Source organism: Phalacrocorax carbo, chromosome 22, assembly GCF_963921805.1.
Source record: "Phalacrocorax carbo chromosome 22, bPhaCar2.1, whole genome shotgun sequence".
NCBI lineage: Eukaryota > Metazoa > Chordata > Aves > Suliformes > Phalacrocoracidae > Phalacrocorax > Phalacrocorax carbo.
In genome coordinates this window covers 4,153,253-4,169,603 of record NC_087534.1, presented here as the reverse complement: position 1 = coordinate 4,169,603, position 16,351 = coordinate 4,153,253, and the positions used below count along the sequence as shown (strand labels likewise).

At 46.4% G+C, this 16,351-nt stretch overlaps 1 protein-coding gene across 2 annotated transcripts in view; it reads right to left on the bottom strand.

Annotated features, from left to right (window-relative positions):
- The window catches only part of MAN1C1 (mannosidase alpha class 1C member 1), a 69,660-nt gene that overhangs the window by 12,558 nt on the left and 40,751 nt on the right, over positions 1–16,351 (bottom strand). For both annotated transcript variants that reach the window (XM_064471437.1, XM_064471436.1), the window contains exons 4-7: positions 10,981–11,096; positions 8,758–8,838; positions 6,487–6,581; positions 1,913–2,036 (exon numbers count right to left, since the gene is read on the bottom strand). In XM_064471437.1, coding sequence (XP_064327507.1) covers positions 1,913–2,036; positions 6,487–6,581; positions 8,758–8,838; positions 10,981–11,096 — 416 coding nt within the window. The remainder of the gene's footprint in view (positions 1–1,912; positions 2,037–6,486; positions 6,582–8,757; positions 8,839–10,980; positions 11,097–16,351) is intronic.

Sequence of the window (16,351 nt, the reverse complement as noted above, 5' to 3'; positions counted from 1 at the left end):
GCCTTTCCCATAAGGGACAAACTTAAATGGTACGCAGCATAAATATTCTATTATGACCTACAGAGCAGCTAATACACTCTAAACCTTTGATAAAATTAGACAATTTGTACGCCAAAAGCTGGCTACAGACTTAAGTCGGTCCTTCTAAGTAAGTTGTCAGGCTGCATAATATTTACTGAAGTTTAGTAGCATGGCATATTAATGACATGTTTGAATAAAAGACACAGATGGACTTTATTCTTGCTAAAATCACACAAGTCCCAAGCTGCAAGTTAATGAGTTGATCTGTTCCTCTGAAGTAATTTCCCACAGGATGGGCTGTTTGAGCCCACATCATCCTACATTTTTTTCTCTCTCAGGGTGTTCGGATGAATGCAATACATTTTCTGCGGCACGCACCAGGCACGCTCAGCTCAGGAGAGTCCATTAGAAAGGTTCTGCCCTTACCCGACTACAGGCTTAGGAGGCAAAGAGGAAAACACGTTACTGGGAAAGAGGCTTGATCCTGGATCAAAAGGCTACAGTTTGAACCTGGAATATGGATGCAGTTCTAGATTTTAATGGTGCATATTCTTGCTCCAGTATTTTCAGTGCTCATCTCTCTTCCTCCCGCCCCCTTCATTTCCTTCCCATGTATTTTATTTCCACACCTCTGTTCCCTTGACTGGTCTTTTCTCAGCTCCCCGCCTTGCCCAATTTGTCATCGCTGTCCTCAGGAATCTTTAGCTTATCTCCTTTATTTCAAATCACCAGCCTGTCTTTACCTTCCCTACAGAGTTCCCTGGGTTTCTAGTTTCCCTTCACCCTCTGCTTTTCTCTCCTGCTCACCCCTCTGTGACATTCCTCTTGCTCACACTACCCTTACTGCTTTCCATACACTCCATTCTGTTCTCTGTTTTGCTCTCCTAGCTGCTTCTCTTCCCGTCTCTTCTGCAGATTCTCTTCTTATTTCACAACTGTCAGACCTGCAGTGGAAATACGCTGTGCTTTTTATTGGCAATCCCAGAACCACTGCCTGTTTTTACCCCACTGTGGGACTCTGGACAGGCCCCATTTCCTTTGGGCTCATGGGGGCAGTTTGGATTCTAACTGGAAAATTTGTCTCCCTCAAAGCTGTTTCCTCAGGGACGTGCAGCAAAAGCTAATGACTTGCTGGCATTCAGCAGCATATTTATTAAGTTGCTCTCACATCCACTACAAGATCACTTGTGGAAAAAAACCCTCAATGTAATGTATAATATTAATAGATGTTCAGTTACAAGTTACACAAAAGGAATCCAATATGTCAACTGTCAGGCCTTTCCTACACAAGAAACCTCAGCAGAAATCCTGCTGGCTGGAGCATAGCATTTAATGCCTGTTTAGAGTAAAAACGTCTGCAAGTACAAGGCACTACTATTAGGATATCAGAACTAACAATTATCTTTGCAGTCTGCATCCAACAGATGGTTTATTTTTGGCTGTGCCCTTGTCTAAGGAAGTTTTTGCTACAACTTCACATGGCTGAGACATTGGGAAAAACATCCCCATCTCCCCAGTGGCTGCAAGTGACGAAGAGGCAGGTGAAGGCGCTACAGCAAATTTCAATGACCAAATAAAATATTGGGGTAGCTGCCTTCCAAGGGCCACGGGTGTGACGGGATCTCCAACAGGAGCTCACTGTGGCCTTATCACTGAGCTGGTGCATGGGCTGCTCCAAGGCCTGGAGACCTCTTCAGCCTGCATCTGAACCCATGTCCCACTCTGGAGGGTTTGGTTTCTCCTCTGGTGAGTTGTACTGGTATTGGGGAGAAGGAACGCTGTGCTACCATGTTGTCTGCTGCAGGCAGACCAAAGTGCGGCTCTGCTCCAGCACTGACCCCAGGAGCAGAAAGAGACCAATTCACTAAAGACCAAGTTGGGAAGTACTTGCCTTTTCTGCAAACACCGGGTTGCCAGAGAGCTCTGAGAGGTGCAGGAATTCTAAGTGCAAGGTACCAAATTCTGCTAAGATGCTGCTTCCGGCAGATGCCCAACCCCAACTCCAACTCATGCCACTGTAAGGAAAGAAAAGGGAGCCTTCACTGGCAGGAAAACACAGCCAAAGCCTGAGGTCCCCCCACCGCCCCAGTGCAGATCCTGCCTTTGCTATGTGCATGCAGTGCACACCAGGTCTCAACAGGGGCCGTGTAAAGGACATACTTAGATTTTTAGGATTCTCACAGGAGCAGTTCTAGTGGGATGGAGCAAGTTTTACAAAGGATTGTTTAGGATTGGGCAAACACACAGGTTGCACATGCTGGGAAACTGCAGTTTTTGTGGGAGAGGAATCCCTCCTGACCAGATCACCTTAAGGCAAACTTTGGAAGAACACTGACAACCTGCCTTACTCACGACACTTTGTGATAAAGCGTGTCTGTAAGTAGCCTGGGCTGAACTCTCACATCTCGAATACCCCACAAGTCCAACAAGTATTTCATGCAGAATCCAGACTGTCCCAAAGCACCTTGTTTCTACAAAATCTCACGTTCTTTATATATACTTGACACTGACATTCCCAGCGTATGCTTGCTTGCAAGGGGATACAAGCAACATCAGCGCTAGGGGAAAGATGCCATTGGGCAAACCTGACTGTAATGAAAGAAAGAAAAGAAAATAAGGGGGGAGGAACCTTAACATCTGCACAGGACAAATCTAACTCTGAAAGCACCCCTCTGGTGCTCATCTCATGTGCCTTGTGAGAACAGGAGGGCCAGCATAGAACTACAGAAGGTGGCAAACGCTGTCTGAAAAAGCCAGTTACACAAAGTGCCTCCACCCCTGCTGTTGACGCACTGGGATCCCTTCTCAGTTTCTGTTTGTCTCCCTTCACCCTGCCAAATCCATGCAAAGGGCACGGATGGAAAGAAATCATCCCTGGAGAAAAGCTAGGAGCCAATTCTAGGGATGAGGAGGGCATCAATTCTCCTTTAAATCTGAAAGAAAACTACCCAAAGGACGTGGCAGGGCAGAGGCTCTTCCAAGCCCTAACAGCCTCACCCTCGGATTTGCTTTTACATTCAACCACTTCCTTCTTGTATCCCACTGCTACAGATTACAGCTCCGTGCCTCTCTGAAATCTACACTGACATAAAAATGTCCTACAACCTTAAGCCTCAGTCCCAAAACAGCCTTTGCAGGTGCTGGCCCACGGAAGCTTGGCTGAGCCTTCTCAGAAGTGACGTGGCTTTGATTTTTACATCTCTCTGCAAGCGCTGTTTGCAGTTGATACTGATGAGGTAACAGGTTTCCAGTGATGGGGGGCGGGGATAACACTAGATGGCGCCTGAAAGCTTGGCTGTCAGAAGAAAAGGGTTTCTGTTGTTTACAGGAGGCTAAAACTAATGATCTTTCTGAGGGTGGTGGTGTGGGGGAAGTTTCCCCTCCATATGATATACGGAAAACCATTTCAGGTCCAGAGCTGTTTGTTTCGCCTCCAGACAAAAAGAGCCATTAGATAAGCAATATGTTCACGCTGTTTCAAATTGCTCAGTCACTGCCAAATGTCAGCCTTCCCTGCAAACTGTCAGGAGGCTCTATCACCAGCTTTTCCTTTGAAAACACAGTGTGCAGCTAAAGCAGGTACCCCAATAACATTGAGTGTTTATGGCAGAAATCTCCCTGTGCAGGCAGAAAGGTCTTCCAGTCTGATCAGGTTAATGTCGGTATTAATATCGTGTTGGATGATGTGCTGAACCAGGCAGCAGCTGGCCCTGGGATGGGTGTGCTGAACAATCCCACGGTGTTCTCATATCTACAAAGAGCCAATTACTTTTTCTTTATTTACTGCACTGAAGGGACGTCATAACAAATACGATCTCACAAACAGAAACTGCCTTCTGAGCTAGTTCAAATGAGAAGTGCTTGGAAGCAGCCAAATGGGGCTGGGTTTGTTGTGACAGCGGCTATGTGGGGTCACAGCTGCCAACACAACCCTCCCCTAGGAACTTCCATCCCAAACATGCAGCCAGGCAATGCCTGCAAGGACCGTGCTGCCGGCAACCCAAGGCCTGGGTTACAAATCACAGTAAAACTCAGGGAGAGGTGGTCTGGAGGAAACAGAGTACGGCTGCAATGTGTGCCTGGGTTAAAGAGCAGCCTGAAATGACCATGGCCCCCTGCAGGAAAACATTTTTTCAGCATTACAGACTGGACAAACTGGGTCTTCACAGCTGCCCTATTTTATAACATCTTAAAGGAAACTACTGCATAAAGGACTTTGGCCTTCAAGACAAAAGAAAATGCTGAGAGAGCTCTTATCTCCCAGGTAAGTAAGTGGGTCTTCCTTAAACACTGTCCAGTGCAAGCATGGACTGAAAATGGCTGTATCATCTCCTTCCCTCACGGAGATCCAAAGCAGCAAAACTGTGCCAATTCAAAAGAGACCACGAGAGGATGATGAGGAAAAATCTGGAGGTGCAGGGGGTTTAGGGAAGACATGAAGGAAAGCAGGGGCCAGGGACATGGAACAGGAGGCATCGGGAGAGAAATCACAGTGCAACACGCAGGCAGAGAGGACGGAGCAGCAGCTTGAGAAGACAATGTACTCTAGGACCTGGCAGGCAACGTGGCAGTTGGACCAGCAGGATGGAAAACAAGCCTGTGTGAGATATGATACAGTGCCTGTGTGAAAACAGAAGGCCACAGGGAAGCACATCAGCAGAGACGGGACACAAGAGGAAAAGGTGGTGTGAGGTGATAGGAAGAGATAAAGCCAGCTGGCTAAGGGAAGAGCTGGGGCGGGGAGGTGGGGTGTCTTTGTATTTGGGTCCTCAAAAATGTATGTGCAGAATTGAATTAATGGCAGCTTTTGTTTGTTTCAAATATCTGAATGTCATTCTTAACCCACCCCCGCAAGCTACTACCACCAAAAGCGTACACATGCTGCAAAACTCTCCCCCTTTTGAGATGATGGGGTCTCTCTGGAATTAGCACATCCTTGCAAAAGTAGAACTGAAGGGAGAATTCCTTCTTGCAAACTCTCTGGGCTTTGGTTTGGCCCTGACATTTGGGCCAGCGTGCTCTCACAGCATCACCTCACTCGTCTCTGCTTCCACTTCCACATGCTATCTCACACTGAATAACTCCCTTCCCCTTTGGGTTTACAGCCTTTGGCTGTTCATCATGTTTCTGCAGTAGTCAGACTACAGATTTAGCTCGCTTCATCCTTGCTCCTAAATCAATTGATACTCTGAGCCCTCACGGCAGTTTCATGGCCCTGAAGCCAGAGCTCAAGCCAGTAATATGGGTTCTGGATTGTGGGCTCAGTGTTATTTTGATTTTCTTTGCTCTTAGTCAAGGTCATCAGCAAAACATTTTGGGAATGTCTAGGCAGACACAGTCTGCTTCAATTGTCTTCACAAAGGGCAGGGGAGGGTTTGGCATTTCTGTGAAAGGTTAGTCTATGCCGAGTCTTTATCAGCCACAGAGGAAGCAGAATGTCTCTTCTGTAAAAAGAGACAATTAAAGTTGTGGTAGTGGCTGAAATTTTTGCTGGGATCACATGCAGATAAGACAACTGGGGGGGTGACAGTGATATTTGAGCAATGGACCAGTGTGAGCCAAACATTCCGAAGTCTTGCGCTTCGCAGAGACGCGAGCCAGACCGGAGATTTGGGCTAGGAGATGAATAATGATTTTCATGGCTGCCGCTCTGAGTTTTGCAAGAGGTGAGGATGAAAGGCTTTTGTTAATCCACATGTCCTGCTGTCTCTGTTTCAGCCAGCATGCAGCTTTAACCCTGGGGGATTTGTTCGTAGGCATCAAAACGAGCCAACGAGCCCTTATTGGCAGAGACCACTGTCTACTAGCGAGAATCAGAGACTGGGAGTCCAGCCTCTAGGTTTGCCTCTGTTTGCAGAGAGACCGTCAGCAAGCTAATTAACCCAGCTGCCTCAAAGCTCCCCTCCAGCGTAAGAACACCACCTACCTGGCATGAAATGTTGTGGCTCTAAGTGAAGGATACACACCTGGCTGAGTGCTGCCAGCAGGGAGAAAACTACAGGATCTGTATACTCCCCCCTTTCTAGCAGCAAAACTGTTGACAGCCAGTGCCATCCAGTTCCTTTCCCAATTTTCCCAAACATGAAGCCTGGCTAAATTCACATGCATCTAGTCGGGCACACTGCAAAAATACAGAGAGCACCACATGCTACGTGCAGACTACAAATAACCTTTCAAAGAAAATGAGAGTGAGGAAAATGCTATTGCAGCAGGGAGCCCTGCCAAGAGGTAGAGGAAGAAACTGTGTACAGCCCAAAATTAATACAACACAGCTGGGTTTAACTTGAGTCACCTGCGATCTCTGCCAAGGGACCTCTTGGTTTTGAGTTGGCAAAACAAATGACCTCGAAGAATCTGCACTAGAGGGGGGCACCTCTGAGGAACTGCTGCTGTTCCTGCTTGAGTCCTGGTCTTTTACAAACATTCAGTAATAAAATGACATGCTTGTAAGGACGTGTGTCTTGCCTGCCCAGATTTATGACGCCGCGTGGGATACCAGTGGGGGTGTTAAAAGCTGGCAAAAGTTTCTCTCCAAGTTCCAGAGCTTTACTCTTGAACACCTGTTAAAAGAAGAAGAGAAGATAAATATTTGATGGGCTGCTTGTGAATACTAGTCACACTGGATTCTTTCAAATCCCATTTTCAAACACACCATTATAAAAAAGCAGAAGTGCTGCACTATAAGAATCTACTGTTTCAGGTATGCTGCTGCCCTAGTTCCACCAAACGATAGGTCTGAACCAAAAGTCATGCTGAACTTCAGTATCTATTCGAATGTCCTCTAAAAATCTATGCTAAACCAGTCCCAAGTGCCCTGGCCAAACCCTCAGCCTGGAGGAGAGCAGCCAGAGCTGCAGAGTACTCTTTGGGGACAAACTCTTCCCTTTTCCCAGGGTGGCAGAGGACATAAGGAGGAGAAATGACTGAATTAAACCCAAAGGAAATCTTTCTAGGGTGAAGCACTGTTAGATTTACAACATGGGTTTGTCTAGGTTGTGTCATCTCCTGTTGCAAAAAACATGATTTCCAACAAACAATCTTTTTCTTGCAACTCTTTTCCACGAAGGATTCATGGCTAAGATGCTCCTTTTCCATTTTTAATGCCCGAGTTTTGGGATTTCAAATCAAATTATAGCTTATGGTGCTTGCAGCACAAAGCCACCATACACAATTATTTTGGGACAAACTGATATAAGCACTAATCTTTGCTCCAGAGATTAGTCCTGACCAAGGGAAGCCTGTAAGTGACTTAAGAGATAAAGCACAAGCCTTTTACCTCTAGCCCCCCTATACCAGCCCAGGTTGTCATAGTAGTTCTCAGAAAGCAGGAGTTTATTGCTCTAAAAATACAGCACCGAGGAAACCTGAGCTCTCCTGTGGGCTTGCAGACCTTTGATAAGCTCACAAGGATGTAGGGGTTTGGTTCAGAAGGGAAAGCAAGAGACAGGGACTTGATTTTTGCCTTTCAGCCTGGTGACACTGACTGGGTATATGAGAGGCACTGCCCTGGCTGCTGAGCATGGCTGCTGAGCATCACTGCTGACTGCACTTCAAGAGGTCACTGCTGAGTTTTATGGTTTAATATGGTTTCTTTTTGCTCTGTTGATCTGAAGCCTGTTGAAGTTGCGACTGAGACAGGCCCTGAGTAGGGGCACTGAGTCTTTGAGAGTTTTCCCTGGAGGGAAATCACAGAGAGAAGTCATTCCTGGAAGTCATTTAAAATGCAACTAAAGTAACAGAGCTGCTCCTGTGTCTCCACGGATCAATGGTGCCACTATGCAGTGATGAGCCATCCCATCCTATTATGGTGGACAGCACCCAGCCACGGTCAGTGTACGGCATGAGAGCTAAGCTGTCATTTAAGAGCCAGTCTTCCAGTTCCTTCACTCACAAAACTCCCCCTTGAATCAGAGTTTCTGCTCGCCTAAGACTTCCAAGGCAATGGAATAATCTCTTCATCTCTCTACAGCCAGCTGTAAAATTCCAGTCCAGTCACATTACAAAACAGATTATGGCATTAAGCCCTGGCCTCTGCCAGGCTGGAGAGAAAGAAAGAAAGTGGAAGCAAGAGCCTCCTGCTTTAGCCAGGACTCCTGGGGGATGGGAGCATCCACCAAATGGCTGCTCCACCACACTACAGGAGGGGCTGTGACGCCTAGCCCACACCTACTGGGCAAGGTGACATTTTGTGGAGATGTGTCACTTTGTCATATGAATTGGCAGGCTACAGGCAAACTGCCTGCCCTGGCAGTTTGCCACCCTCCTTCCCTGTACCTCAGGGCACTTTATCTTAGAAACTACTGCTACAGAGAGTCTGCCCAGCTAGAGTTTGGAGCACTTGCCACTAATCAGTTGCCCTCCTTAGTCCGAGGCAGAATCTGGAATGATGTTTGATGAAATATTGCCTATGTTTAGAATACAAAGGAACAAGTACAGAGACAAAGATCACTGCAAATGGCATTTCACTGGGGAGCAATGTGTCCAACCGAAAACATGTCTTGCTAGAATTGCCCACAGGAGAAACAATCTTTGCAAATGAGCCATGCACGGTGTGAGCAAGGTAATTATGCGAGACTTAATTAAAAGAACATTAGTGGCATTTCGATATTCATAAAAGCGATAGGTTTAGCCTGTTATTATGGAGGGATTATCTGATGCTCAGAGAAAAGCTGCTGGAGAACCCTTTCAGTTCATTATTGGTGACTGTGTGAGACATGCAGAGCTGCTGAAACAAACCTCTTCTCCAGTTAAGTAGTATGCAGCCAACAGTCCTCCAATATAGCGGATGTTCACCTCAAACAAGGATGCTTCTCCGTTCTGAAAATACATAATGATATACTTGACTGCAAAGCCTGCACACACAAATGGCAGCTAAGGGGAACAGATTGTAGGCAGATACTTAAGTCTCCCAGTCCTCACCCACAATGTAACACAGCTTTTTGTCTGAGATCTCACAGGATTTTATTTGCTCTACAGTGACAGGTGGAGCCTGAGGGGAAGAGGAACACCCAAACTGCCCATTTACCACCAGCTGACAACATGTAAATCAGTTAGGGCAGATGCATGGTCCATCCATCCATCCAACCCTCTCTTGGGTTATGCCCTGCAAAAAGCTGTGAGCTAGTTTAGGGCAAAAATTTGCCCCTTGAAATGTTTTATTTACAGAGAAAATTGTACAGCCACATGGAAAAATTACTTTCTCCATTTTCTTGTGAAGAGGGCCCTGCGTTAGACAGATGTAACGCACTTCCTGTGTTAGGTAGGTATTTTCTGTCGTTCAAAGGCTCACCCCAGTCTGCAGGCTCAGGCAGGACCACAGCCTATAGGGTGCCTGTCACAGGCATGCTTCTGGAGAGGCAAACCGCGTGATGCCCAAGTGCCCCACCACCACAGACAGCAGACACAGACGGATATGGTTCACTGAATCGCTCAAGAACTCACTCACCTGGAACAAGTTTTGCTCTACCTACTCAGCTGATGATCAGCAAATGTCAAAACGATTGCATTCAAATGTGCCTTTAAAAAAATGATTCCTACCCTCACGCAAATGCATAAAGCCAAAACCCAGAAAGATCTTCCACCAACACAGCACTTTCAGTGCGCAACGGGGCACTTGAACCTCTTCACTAGCCTGCCCTTTCTAAATACTTGCAGGTTACAATTCAGAGCAAGTGCTTTCTTGAGATGATGACTAAAATTGCATGAGACAGACCACGGCACTCGGTTTCAAACAGAGCTTGTGGGCCTTGGAGTCCCTGCCTCACTTTTCTGGACTATTAGAGTTCCTTGTACAGAGCCAATTTTTAATTAATTTCCCTCTTTCTCTCCCTCTGCTGTGCTTTCTGACTCCACCGTTCAATCCATAGCATTCATTCTTGTCTTTGCAGATCAATCTATTCTGCAGGCCAAGATTAAAAGCTTTTATGAAATCCAGATAAATTATCTCCCAGTTGATTTTGTCCCTTGTTTATCGATTCAGTAACATACTGAGAGCATTCACCAAATTTATCAGATGTGGTCTTCCTTTTATGAATATATGAATGCCAGTCGTGCCCTCCCAAATGTTGCTTTTCTATAAAGGCAGCTGCATGCATTGTTCCCATGGGGAGAATCATTTTTCACAACAGACAACTAGGCTGGTATTAAAAAAATAAGTTTGAACTGCACTCTGGTTTTAACATTCTCTGTACGCCACTGATGAGATCCCATCAGCTCTCCCATAAGAAATACAAGAGCTGGCTTGGAGACCAACAGCTAGAGCTATGGCAAGGGACCCCGGCCACAAAGTGAGATAAAGGACAGCATCCTTCGTTTGATAGCACTGCAAGGCACGTGTTGCACCCAGAATTCCAGCAAGTCTAACGCTAGCTCTAAGAAGTGGCTAGGAAAGCTTCAGGGGCCACAGACAGCGAGCATCTCTGGCCATTTTTAGAGATGATGCCCTTCCTTCCAAATCTAGGCTCACTATGAGCTCCCGCTTTGCTGCCAAGGGGCCACGCTCCCACTGCACAAGTCCCAGCAATCACATACTAGCTAAGGGCCCAGTCAAGGAGACCAGTGTTTTCAATCTTAATCTATAGGATGTAAAAAGAAAAATTGTCTTATCACAGGCAGACATTTAACTGAGACGAAACAGACCTTTTTCTTTGATGAATAAAACTTCCTTGGAGTATCTATGTTTTTATAACACAGACCAAAACACAGAAAACATTAAACACTGAATCCATTTTCAGCCAGACACGGTGAGTCTGATCTGGTAGCCCCTGGCTGGCACCCTCTGCCATATATGGGCAGAGGATGAGGTGAATTATCACAGTAGTCCCTTTGGCCTGTGGTTTCTTCCCCCCCAGATTTCATAGTTCCCCTCCCTAAATGATTCTTAGAGAAGACTCTGATGAGAACTGGCCAAACACGCAATGTTTCTGTGACATAGACAGGCATTCCCAGTGACTGACTCACCACATTCAAGTCAAAGCTCTTCTCCACCCACTTCTTTGCTTCTTGGAATTCCTCCTCGAGTTCCATGATGTACAGAGTATCTAAGGCGTCTACTACCGTAGCTCCTCGAAGGCCTCCTGTATTGCAAACAGAACAGTGTGATGAAGGCCCATTCATGCATTCACCTTTAGCTCTAACTCAACCTGCAGGAGCTGGGACAGGCAGCAGCTTCCAGTCCCAACAATGGGGATGTCTGGATGGGATCCAGACTGGCCATGGTCTAGGCTGAGATCTTCTAACAGGACTAGTGAGCTCTGCTACCCAAAATGGGTTGCTTTAGAGAGGCCCAATTTTCAAAGGCCTGACAATTCTGAAAAAAATATCCCCAAGGAACAGCTCAAGCCACCCGTCATGACTGCAAGCCTTCACCTTGTTTTCCAGTTCTTGTCTTGGCCAAAGAGATTAGGCAATTCCACCCGTAACCTTTGTTCAGCCGTTAACCTAAATTCATCCTCTAACTCAGTTATAAGCATAACCCTCTTCTAAGTGAGGGAAGAGAATTTTATTTTTATTGTGCAAGAGCATCTAAGACAGGATTTTAATCATTCTGTTATCTGGGGCACAAAGTACTTCCGCACCATGCCACGACCCAGGGTTCCCACTACCAGCATATATACAAAACACAGGCTCATCTGGCAGCAGAGAGACCAGAAACTAATCTCAATGAATCTTGAACAGAGAGCGGGTGACTTTGGGGACAGCTCCCTTCCTTTGGCTAACAGAACAGTCCCTGTGAGCATGCTCACCGTTCTCCAGCAGATGGCAATGGGACACATGCAGATGAAGCGAATGCCAACGAAATACTTGGACCAGCCACGTCATCCATGTAAAAAATTGCATGCCAAGCGTTGTCTTATGCAAACGGACTACAGGAGAACTTCCAGTGAGAGAGAATGACATGGCATGCCATGCCAAGAAAACTGTACAGGGTGGGTATACAAACGATCTTGTGGTAGTTGAGATTGACTGAAGCTACAGGCGTTAACAATCCTGGGTTTGGAACATTTCAGTTCTGGAGTTTTATTTCTGTTAGGGTTCCCTAAAATTATTCCTAGCACAAGAAAGCAAAGGGTACGAGGCACATCGTGACTCAAGAACCCTTTGTGCTTAAATTACAAAGGCATCACTTTCCTGGGTAACTCAGCAAACACAAATCCTCACGTGGAGGATTCCTGTTTGAAATCATCATCAGTCATCCCTCCGTGGCTGTAACACACCAGGGACATAGGCGTGAAGCTGCCTCTACACTGCTGTCAGCAAAGCTGCACGTGCAGGCCCACACACACACTGCTCAGTCGCAGCCATGCTCCTACCCACCCCCTGACAGTCAGACCTCTCGGAGTCTCTGGCAGCAAAGATGCTTGGATGAGGTTCAGGTTTTGTTTCTGCAGGAGAAACTGCTTGTACCAGCTCTGTCCCTATCATCTCCCTTTCCAGGGTAACCACAGACACACACACACTGCTTATGACCAGGGGTTTTCCTGAGTCATATTTCTGTTTGGCTCAGGTCAGTTCCTTCTCACTAACAGACTTTAAAATACTACCCCAAATTCCCCCAGCTTTCCCAGCCTTTTATCACATGCTCAGATTGGCTTGGCACTTGTAATACCTTTAGTGTTACTTCAATTCTAGTTCTGCTTAAGAGAGGAAAACCCAGCTGGATGCACTGTCGAGGAACTACTGCAGAGGGGAGAGGAAGGCAAAGGCGAGTGATGTGTCATGAACCTTGAGACTTTGGTCTTTTCTTATTAAGGGAAAAAAGTGACCGTGTCTGATGTACATCATACCCTTTCCCCAGAGAAGCGCTCAGATCCACTGATTTCATGCAGGGCTCATTTATGCTTTCAACATTCCTGTCCCGTAAGAAAGTCACCCTGCCTTATTTTGTTGATGTTACAAGATTGCAGTTTTGACACTTTTCAGCCAGTCAGCACATCATTGCTTTAATAAAAACCCAACCAAGACTTTACTGCTCAACTACAGATTGCTGGCTTTCGGATGCTGTCTGCATCAAAAACAGGGGCTGTGGAAAAGGGATGAAGGCAGCAGAGACGGCCTCTAGAAATCCATTTATTCCTGCAGGCTTGTGAAATGATCATCTAACTGGAGCTATCTCCGAGAGTGCAATAGATGGAGTCAAACAGCCACTAGATCAACTGGTGGGTTCTAAAAAACAACTGAGCTGATGTTTGTATGGCATGTTTTCCAAAAGCAGTGACCATGAAAAACAACATCATCGCAGTCAGGGTTGCTTTTATCAACCTTAATGATTCTTCAATATTAATGATTATGTGATTTTTATACACTTTCCTATTAGCAAGGAGAGACACACCAGCTCGGAGCAACTCAGACGCAGGCAAAACATTTTAAAAAGAGAAGGAAGGGCAATGCTGCCTGAGGCACAGCACATTACTGCGATACTCAGAGTAACACTAACAGCCTCGATTTAATTTGATGATATAGTCCACAAAGCTTTTTCATAATCTGCAGAGAGACAATGAGAAAAGTTACATTTGCTCAAACTAAACAAAGAGACAATAAAGTTACAATTTTCTGGGATGATTAATTGAAGTGAAAAATACTGCTTGAATTTAAAGAGCCTTTTATGTTTTTAGCAAGTAAGGCCTTTAAATACATGAAATGCATCGGGGATTAGGAACATGCTCGGATCTTTGCTAAAGCATAGCTCGGAGTGGCTTCGCTTTCCTTCCCTGTGTTTGACAAAGCGGAGGGCAAACCTTGCTTCCCCGCTGGCTTGTCTTTGTGTCATTTTAAACATTTGTTTTAAATATTCCCCTAAACACTCTGTATCTGAAGAACCGCAGGCTGTGTATTTTGTACAAGGGTCTTGTTGATGTTCCCTTTCTTCTGCACCAGCTTTGAAGCAACTGTAAAATGCATAGCTGACTTTTTTTTCCTGCAGCTAACGAAGTCTATCGCAATACCAAGAGCTACTGTGTCAGCTTCAACCGCCTCATGAGAAAGATAAAAAAAGAACCTCCTTCCCCCCCTCCACAACCTTGCAGAGAGCAAACCAAGCATCAGGACATCACTGCTACGTCTCTGTCACATGCCAGGATAGAGAGGACATCCAACAAGGACCCTGACACCCCTGCGCACACCAGCATGTTACTTCTTCGCTACAGGAGCATCTTCCTCCCTGCTCAGACTTTGCTTCATCAGACCATGACAGAGCTCATGATACAACGTCCAATGGCTCTGATTATACTCAGCTGTCAAAAGACAGTGCTATACGTACCCTAGCACATTTATTGCAATATATATGCACCCATTTATTAAGGTGGTGCTTGGCATGCTGCTTGTTTTGAGAGATGGTAAAAAATAATCACCTTTCCAGATCTACACATTATAATGTGAAGGATATAATCAAAGGGGAAGCAGCTTCAAAAGGAAAAGGAATCAAAACCCACGCTGTCACTTTTGACTCTTGCTGATGCTCCCCTCTCCAAATTACTGGTTTCAGCCTCATTGTACTCTCCCTGAGGGAATTTTAATGTAGAAACCAAGAAACCCTCCAAATAAACTCTTCTGAAAGTACCCAAAAATGTTAGCAATGACTTCTAAGCAGGACTCCATGTCTGAGATTCTACCTACCTCCATAAATCTAAGGCCCTGTGTGCTATGAAAAGCCACACACACACCCCTGCCCCCCCCCCCGATCCTGCTGCAAAACTGGCTTGGAGTGGAGATACACCTCGCTCAGGAGAGGCAAGCTCACTTAGCTGATGGCCAGAAAGGAAGGGGTGTCTATCGGACACAGCTCTGGGATCCACACCAGCTCCTATACTGCCCAGAGGGAGCCTGTGGCCATTCTGAATGGGAAAGAAGAACCCTCCACTAGGACCAGTGGGAAGAAGTTGGACCTCAGTCCTTTCTAACTGAAAGACTTCATGGCAGCTCTAGTGACAGCAAGTGGCAGGGTCTCTGCCTGGAGTTTCATCTGTGAGAGAGTAGCAGCACACCAGAAGCAGCAGTCCATGGTAGCAATACAAAGGTTCATCTCTTCTTGAGCTGAAGGAGGGCCTGTACCACCCCGCCCCAAGCCACAAGTGTATTTGCTCCTTTGTGCTTGAGAAGAATGGAGACATCCATGTAGGCAACAAGGCTGCTCTGTTCCTACGTCCACCCACCCAGAGAAATGAGCATCCACCCGGCTTGCTTGTGAACACCGCCACAGAAATCACTAACAAACGTTACATTAATTAACATAATGCTTGTGAAAGGTGCTGAATGGAGCACTCCACGGAGAGGAGACGGCATTGTACACACACCGTACCCCCATGGCCTCAGTGGGGATGTGCTTTAATGCCAGCCTGGAGGAACGAGACCATTCAAGTGATACCATCTCTAAAGGGCCTTCATGGACATTAATAGTAGTGCCATCTCTAAAAACCACAGATCAAACCCATATCAGCTGCTTCTAGTCTGGGGTGGATAATCTGAATAGAAGGGCTCATCCTCTTCTATCCCTGACTCATCCCTGCTGCCTGTGAGCTTAGGGGTTCCTTAAAGCCATTTGCAGCAAGAGTTTATAAGACAAAACACAATTCCAAAGGCTCATTAGGAGGTCTAACATGCGTTTACTGGGGAACATGTTGGAAGACATACACCAATCTCAACAGCCAAAGTAACAAAGAGGTACAAAAGCCAGCCAGGCTACTGCAGCGCCAACCCAACCGGGGGAGCTGCCAGCCAGGTGAGGGGCAGCTCTCTCTGAACCTGCTACAGAGCACAGGGCAGAAGAAAAGAACTGCCTCCACAGCCTGGAGCTCCTCTGACCCCAACACAAAGATCTGTATCGACTATGAGCCCATGGACTACGGCCAAGAAGTAACAGACGTGTGGTCCCGATCACAAGCTGAACGAGGGACGTAAAGGGTGAAAAGCTCCAAGTCAGGTGAGTGGGGGGCCTGTGGGTAACAGATGGAGCCCCTGGCACGTGCACAGGATTCACCCATTTGCACATGTCCCATGGCCCTGCTCTCCTTCAGCATCTCAGCAAGGCAGCATGTGGAGGAGAAAAGGGACCAGCTTTCTTTCTCAACGTATAGTTTAAAGGGAGGCCATGAGGGCTGATCAAAGGTGGAGAATATCTACCCTACTACCTGCCATACATGTAAGTGCTAATTAAGGCTTGAAAAGCACTGCAAAGCACCAAGCAGGGACTAAGTATAACTGTGGTAACAGTCACAACTGCTGTTGCATCTGTGAACGTCCTTTTAGCTACCCATTATCTGCAAATCAAACCCACCAATTTAGGCAGAAGCAGGCCAATCAAACACACCAGTGTCAGGTACACAACAGAAACCAC